Source organism: Pleurodeles waltl, chromosome 12 (assembly GCF_031143425.1).
Source record: "Pleurodeles waltl isolate 20211129_DDA chromosome 12, aPleWal1.hap1.20221129, whole genome shotgun sequence".
NCBI classification, from domain to species: domain Eukaryota; kingdom Metazoa; phylum Chordata; class Amphibia; order Caudata; family Salamandridae; genus Pleurodeles; species Pleurodeles waltl.
The window spans coordinates 533,616,092-533,623,880 of NC_090451.1; the positions used below are offsets into that span (position 1 = coordinate 533,616,092).

The window sequence follows — 7,789 nt, forward strand, 5'->3', positions numbered from 1 at the left end:
ACGCACAAAAGGACTTGAACTACGACTATAATATAGAAACATACATATTGAGTGCTCCGCTAGTATGTATTTTCTGTGATTAACTGGCCTGTGGAGTTTGAGTTTGTCTCGCACATCTTGGCAACTGGTGTGTTATGATGCTAGAGCACCGTTGCTGGCTTTATAGTACAATGCTCAAATTGTGAGGGATGTGCAACTGAGAAATCACTATTGCCTTCTTTCTGTTCCAGCATGCTCTGTGTAAAGTGGCTGATAATGCTTTCTTAACTTAGATGGAATGAGACTGGTCATGGATTAGTCTCCTGTTGCCTTACAGCATGTCTCTCCAAGGTGCCAAATCACACTCATCCTGTACATTCAGTACTCCTCCATGTTTCAGTTCACATTCTAGCTTGATTTTTTTTTATCTTCTGTGTTTTTCAGGTGAATGTTTACGGCTTCGGGGCAGACAGCCGGGGAAACTGGCACCACTACTGGGAAAACAATCGCTATGCTGGCGAGTTCAGGAAGACTGGGGTCCATGATGCAGATTTTGAGGCCCAGATCATCAACCAGCTGGCCATATCGGGCAAAATCAATGTCTATCCAGGCAAATAAAACCTGCAGGACCAAACATACATAACCCTGTGCATAACACACACTCCGCAGGCTATAGAGTCTGTTCCACAGTAGATGGAGCAGATAATCAATCACCCTGAAACCAATCAGCACAGTTAATGGTTTGGGGTTGCTGTCTCTTGCAACCAATCATCACCGGACCCATGCTTGAGCCTTGAACAAATGTCAAGGAACAAACGTCTGGGCCAGAAATGGTACATCCATTTGTGCAATTTTTGTTTTTTGAGGGAGGGGAAAGCCAGACTGAGTGAGGAGACATTTCAAGTGTGAAAAAAAGAACAATATAACCACTACCCTGGTAAGGGGTTTAAGCCAAATGCTGTTTCTTGAAACATTTTTGGGGGCACCAACTAGTGTTTTTTTTTTTTTTTTTTTAACTTTCCTCTCCTCAGCCGATTATATTCACAGGGCCAAACAGGAGCTGCATGTTTTGTTCTTTACCACTCAAAGTTTTTTGAGAAGTTTAATTAGTAAGTGCACTCCGGGAGCAGCTTTGCACTGTTCAGAGTGTATCTTTTATTTGCAGTGACACTACTGGTGGAAGATGCAGATTTCTTAACCCAGCCAAGCTGTGGACAATGTGGGAAATGAAGGATGTTGTCCTAAGTCTTGCTGGTTAGAAGTTTTTTTGTTTCCTGTTGACAATCGCTCCCCAATGAATAAGCGCACCCTGATGTGTTCAGTCTCTGTCCAGCTCCCTGTGGGTTCCCTGCGGTTAGCTACTCCTCACCCCATCAGGGAAACCGCCCTACCTCAGTGGTGAGTTGAAGTTGGTTGCCCTATGGATCTTCTGCTACCATTGGATGTAAAGCAGACTGAGCCATACCCACAAATACTCATCATGAGGTGCTTCTCTGCAATGGAAGAAGTGACCAGTTCTGTTTTTTTCCAGTGAAAGTGGGAAGTGCCCTAAACATAAAAAGGTGGTTTCACAAGTATTTCTGAACATTTATCCTTTTGCCAACTTAAGGCCCATAGAAGATTTCTTAAAATGTTCTGTTATCAATATCACATTTCTGTGCTCACTTCTAACCTCAAATTCCAGTGTTTGGTCATTTGAAAGAGGTGGCATTCATTTTGATTTTTTTTGTTACTTGAGAGAAGGGTGACAGTACCGTCATCCCCAACAAATACCATAGCGGGGTCACTTTATGTGAATTGTTAGTACAGCGAGCATATACCCTCAAGACCACTTGCATCTGTGTGTCCTGACTCCATATCGGTATAGAGGATATTGCTACTATGGACCTGCCCTGACCACCTCCATTGATTGCCAAAAATAAAGGGGATCCTTTTTTGTGCCATTTCCACTGTTGCAAAACCAACCAGGCTAACAAAGCAAAAAGACAGTTTTCCATAGGAAAGGTTTATGGGAATTGAAGCATACCTGTAAGGATCCAACACCTTTTGTGATGCTTAACATATTATCACTTTAGTCAGAGAAAAATCTGAACAATTGTAGAATTTGAGTACTTTTGGCAGATGTTCTCCTCTTCCCAAAAATATGAGTGAATTGGCAATTATTAAGGGACTGTCCCTAAAGGCTTTAACTTGTGAAATTGGTGGAGCAATTGCTACCATTATATTAAACTCTGGTGAATGTAGCGGCTGTGGCTTGGCAAAGTGATCAAGCGCTCTGTCCAATCAGCTCCATGGTTAACCCCATAACAGTTTCACTGGGTGCTCAGTGTTTTACTTTATCAAATGCTATTGTCCATAGGGATTCTGGGTGAGAGCATTTTATCAGAAGTGGCCACTGTATATTTCCCCAAAGGAACAATGTGTTCATCCTCAAAGGTGAACCAGAACTGGATGATTGAAGATTGGATCTCTTCGCCTTCCATACCTTTCTCACCTTTCCTCTTTCTTAACAATGCATGAAGGGAACACCAACTTGCCCAGTACCGCAGGCCACCGAAGTCTACCAATTAAGCAGCCAATGTTTGGTAAAGAAACCTACATGAGTCCAACCGCGCACTTCGGTCTCTACCTCTAAGTCCATGTTTGCATTCAGTCGTGCACATATGGGGGGAAGGGAGCCCACAGCAGTAGGAATGCAGCAGCTCAGCTGGATTAGCAGTGTGTTCAGAGCACATATCCTGTCTTTGTACAAGAATGCCTCTTCCTTTTGGAATGGGCCCCAGCCTCACAGACAATCCTGACGTAATGAAGCCTGAAGCTTTTTGTATTACTTTTACATGTATTCCAGTATTATGTTTCATGCTGTATTTCGATTAGTGGTGAATGTGTTATTTCATTCCTATGGTTTCCGCCTCGCCTCCAACAATTTGCGCACTGGCTTTAACCAGCTTTGGGAGGCGTTCAGCACTGGAGACGCGTGGGAGGTAAAGGGCAGCAAGAAGAGGCAGTAGACGTGTGAGTAACCCAACGAGCAGTAAAAGTTAGGAGGAAGTGGAATTTGTTTTTTAATTACTATTTTGATGATTTTTCAGTCAATAGGTTCTTGACTGTAGTATTTCCCACAACAGATACTCCCAACACCAGGCAGTATTAGACCCTCTGTGCCTGTATTGGCACTTAAAGCCCAGGGTAGTCTCTGTTTCAGGGTGCATGCCTTGTGTGCTGGGGTATTATTCACCTGATCTTTGGTCTGAATAAGGTGACGTTGAATTACAGTATTATTAGTTACCACTTTAGAGTGTCAGATTGTGCAGTGCATGTCTATTTGAGGAATGCTGGAGAGAAAAATAATTACTTTGTTGGTAAAATGGGAAGCGGCTTCATATATTATGTCTTTCTTCATCACAAATTCGAAGTATGGACTGAAAGAGCCTCCTGCCTCTTCCAGGCCTGACACATAATCCAGATAAGAATCATCTGCTCTACAAAAGCACTTTCCTAGTAGTTTCAAACCTCAGCACAGTCTGTGACACTCCTCCATGTCTGAAACTAGTGCAGACTGAGGCCATCATGTCCATATGTGACACTGGAGTTGACAGAAGGGGCTGAATCTTTACGAGACTGACTGGAGAGTTCTTCTTTCTGTAGTAGAATGAGTCACTCAGCTGCAACACTGCTGCAATGAGGCAAATGCTCAAAAGCACGGGTATGGCAATCCCGTGGCGTAAAGTACTGATGGTAAATCCAACCCATGTTTGTTCTGTGCCACTGGGGAAATATGCTAGTTTCTCTGTGACAAGCTGTGTGTGACACTGTGTTGGAATCTTCTCAAGCTGGACTTTGGAATGGTCTGAAACCTCTATTTCTAGAGGTTTTAAGTAGTTTAGTATTACAAGTGCATGTAAGGTATAGGGCGTGGTTAAGTATCTCATTCCCAGTTTTGGACCATTTGAGGCTTCTTTCTTTCTAGCAAAAACGCCCACACCCAACATGAGGCCCCACCGTATTTTATAGTGCACGTAAAGGACGCATCCCAGTGACTTCTGCTCCATGGTTGTCGTACTTGCTGAGTTTTGGGAGATTATTGTTTCTTGTGCTCTGGGTGTCTGTTTCAGCCTTCCTCTTATAACAGTACAATTGAGTGAGTTTTGCTGAACATTGTCCAAATATCTTCTCTACCTTTGAAGTTGACCCTCTCTTTTCTTCCAAACGTGTATAGGAAATCAGCACCTGAAAGTAATTCCGATCATCATTTCTAACCACCATTGTGCCCAGAATATTCCAGCACTTGTAATGGCATGGAAATGTGTCTAGGGGGATAGCTAAAAAGAGAAGTCGCTGTTGTGTATCATCTGCTCTTTTAAATCTATTGCATCTTTGTCTGAATGTTCTGGCACAGGTCTAGGTCTACTGCCATCGTGTAGTGCCTCCAAAAGCTAGACCTAAAATGGCATCCCTGGGTCTTTGTTGAAACCTGCTCAAACTGTTGAAGATTTCATATCTTCTAGGTTAGGACGTGCTTGTGTCCAAAGATGGCCAGCCATTCCTCTGTTAATAATATGGTAGTAGAAGACATGGTGTGCTCTTCTTACAGTGCCATGAGACCTCCTGGTACTGAAGAAGGGAGTCCATTATTTGCTATGAGGTAGTTGCAGGAAGGGAGGTAGGCAACCTACTTATTTGTAGAGAAGACGCACTTAAACTTGGCACTGTCGCAGGAGTTCTGTAGATGTAGAAGCCCAGTGGTTGCTGAAATGAGTTTGTATATATGGGGAGAGGGCATGTGAGGTGATGGTGGCGGGCATACTGCCATGAACACTGTTACTATTCCAGTCCAAGGGACTCTGACACTGAAGTCTATGGTACCATTGACAACTCTTTACGACAGAGCTTTACATTGTGGTTTTCTAAGCGTAAAGCAGCTTAACTGCTTTTCAGGGTGGTCCCCTTTGAAGGAGGAATAACACCTCTTCTGGAAAGCTGATATTCTTTCATCGCTTCTTGTTTATGAATGGGGTTGATTCCTGGGCCGGTACTCTCATCATGCAGTTGTAAAAGGTGATTCCATCTCAGAAAAACTGCAAGCTTACTCTAAAGTACAGTTGTTTTTGCATCAGTGGGGACAATTACAAAACCAGCGATTTGTTTTTTAATGTTCGCCATATCCAGTTATGCAAGTTGGGGGCCTAACCTGGCACAAATGTGAAAAACTTTTGTTCTGTCATCATTACTAATGAGCATCAGAGGTCATAATGTGTGTGGAAATGCACCCAAATGTGAGACCAAAACTGCAGTAAAGACTTAGCCTGCTGTTGTTGTCAGGTACCCCCTAAAAGAGTATGGAAATGACTCTTTGGCTGTCATGACCTCAAATAACGACTTGGAACTGTGACCTAGTGGTTTGTGCCTACATGTGACTCCAGAAGGACAGGGGATTCTGTGAATCTGATCTGTGATAGACATCCGACTGTCATTGAAGTGGTAGTCAGGAGAAGGATTAACTAGTGTCAATGTCTGTGTTTATAACCATCGGACGTTTCACAAAAGAAAGCGCCGCCACCATCCTCCTTGTTATTGCCTAATACAGTATTATTTTTTTTAAAGTGGAATGGCCACCATATCTCTTTTCTATGACTCAGCAAGAGAAGAGTTTTGAAATGTTTTGCTTTGGACACTTTGGCCCGTATTTATACTTTTTTTAGCGCCGCATTTGCGTCGTTTTTTGACGCAAAAACGGCGCAAACTTGCAAAATACCATTGTATTTTGTAGGTTTGCGCCGTTAGCCGTCAAAAAGCGGCGCAAATGCGGCGCTAAAAAAAGTATAAATACGGGCCTTTGAGTTTGCTGGACCGCGTCTTATTTTAGCTTGCCTACAGGCACACACGGTGTTGTTTCAAAATATGTTTTTTTCACTTGCATGAAGTTACACATGTGTGCTCACCCTGATGTATAAAGCAAAATGGTATGTTGCTTACACATGGAGTGATGATGTAGCTTTAAAGGAGGCTGCAGAGATGCCACTTACTGACGTTGGGATGGAATTTGGGTTATTTTTTTCTACGTTAGCCTTTTGACTCATACTTTGTATTTGTTATCGGTTTGTTTCATGATTTGCCAGGGAATGCGCTCCTTTTGGGCTGCTCCCATTTGTGCCACAGTAGGTTGGGGTATTGTAATCTCATGATCTGACACTGTCTTGCAGAATTGTAGAGCTCTAGCCTGTCTAGTCCCTGCACTTTACAGAAACCTACCTGTTTTGACCTTACTGTATTCCTCAGACCTTGGTGGGTACTGGATTTGAAGAGCCTTGCAGTCCAGTTATTGTGTCAGCTCCTTCCTCTCCTGGTTATTTGTCTGCTGCACATTATTCAAAGTATAGAGTAGTAGAGAAAACATCGTTAAAGACCAGTTACTTGCCAAGCTTCTTAAAATTATCATGTGATTCTCTGCATATGTCTTGGTTTCATTTTTTTTGTCTTGAAAACAAAATGTATCCATCATCTGCAGTAAAATGCAAGCATCTGTGTCGATGTGGGCATGCATGGAACCTCTATATACTATTGCAGAGCTTTTTAGGAGTTACTAAGGCCTCTAAATGGGAGATACAGTTGAGCAAGTAATGGAGCTGTTTAGAGAGTAACTGGGTAGCAAGTAACCCATTTAATGTTTAGGTTGTGAGAAAACAGGAATAATGAAATAGTATATTCCTTTGACTGGACTTGTGAAAGCCTAAGTTCACTATAAAAGTATTAAATTGGTGAGGTTCATTTGATTGGCAAATTACTACACATTGTAGCTTATGTTTAGTTGACGCTGCCATGGATTAGTTTATAAATGAAGTCATACTTAAAGAACACATTACAATCTGTGCAGTTTCTGCAAAAATGGATGAGGCGCTTTCCAAGAAGACCACAACTCTTTCCTACCACAAATATTTATGTGAAAAGCACTTAATGCAGACTAGGTTCCAAGTCTTAACAGTCTGATTAGACTATCCAAATTTACGATCCTTGGTAATATAATTTGTGAATTAAAATGCTGCACTTTAAGCCCCTAGACGGGACCTCGGTGAGCTCTGACTCCTGTAGTGCAGTGTTGGGAGGTGAGGGGAGTTTGAAACCTGGGTGTTGAGGGAGAGTTATTGTGGTAACTAAGAAGCCATGGCATCGGGTAAGGAGAAACATCATCTGCCATGTTCCTGGATTTGGGTGGGGTGGTAGAAGGCAGAGAGACTGAACAGTGGCTAAGATTCCTGATCCGCAGTGATGCAGAATGTGTTTTAGCTGGCTTCTTTTCCTCCCTGTCCACCCTCCAATACCCCATGCTTTCTACTGTGTTCAGCTTTCTGTGCTTATCCAAGGTCCAGTTGTATTTCACGGGCACTTCTGTACCGTCTAGCTATTGCAGGAATGATTGTGACTCCCCTTTCTGGGGATTTCAGGACTGATTGTTCCTTGTGTAGCGATTTCTGGACTGAATAGTGTTCCTTCTGAGTGGTTTTAAGGACGGATGCCTATCACTTGAGGGGGGATTTTAGAATGGCAGCATGTCCCTTATTTGAGAGTGTTGTCACTGTTTTCTCTCGGAGGGCTGATAACTGTCCAATTTGAGGTTTTCAGCTCTGATGCTCATCTCCTGTGTGGGTATTTCAGGAGTAATGATCGTTTCTGTGAGAGCTTTTCAGACTGGCGCACTTCCCCTATGTTGGGGATTTCTGGACTGACGCATTTTCACTTTGTGTATTTTTGGACTGATAATCATTCCCTGTGTTGGGGATTTCCAGACTGAGGCTCCCCACTATGTGGGGCT

General features: G+C 42.9%; 1 protein-coding gene across 4 annotated transcripts in view; it reads left to right on the forward strand.

Moving 5' to 3' along the window:
* The window catches only part of ST3GAL2 (ST3 beta-galactoside alpha-2,3-sialyltransferase 2), a 235,769-nt gene extending 230,339 nt beyond the window's left edge, over positions 1-5,430 (forward strand). For all 4 annotated transcript variants that reach the window (XM_069217523.1, XM_069217524.1, XM_069217525.1 and 1 more), the window contains exon 7: positions 424-5,430. In XM_069217523.1, coding sequence (XP_069073624.1) covers positions 424-597 — 174 coding nt within the window. In that variant the 3' untranslated portion in view covers positions 598-5,430. The remainder of the gene's footprint in view (positions 1-423) is intronic.
* Positions 5,431-7,789: the final 2,359 nt, after the last annotated feature.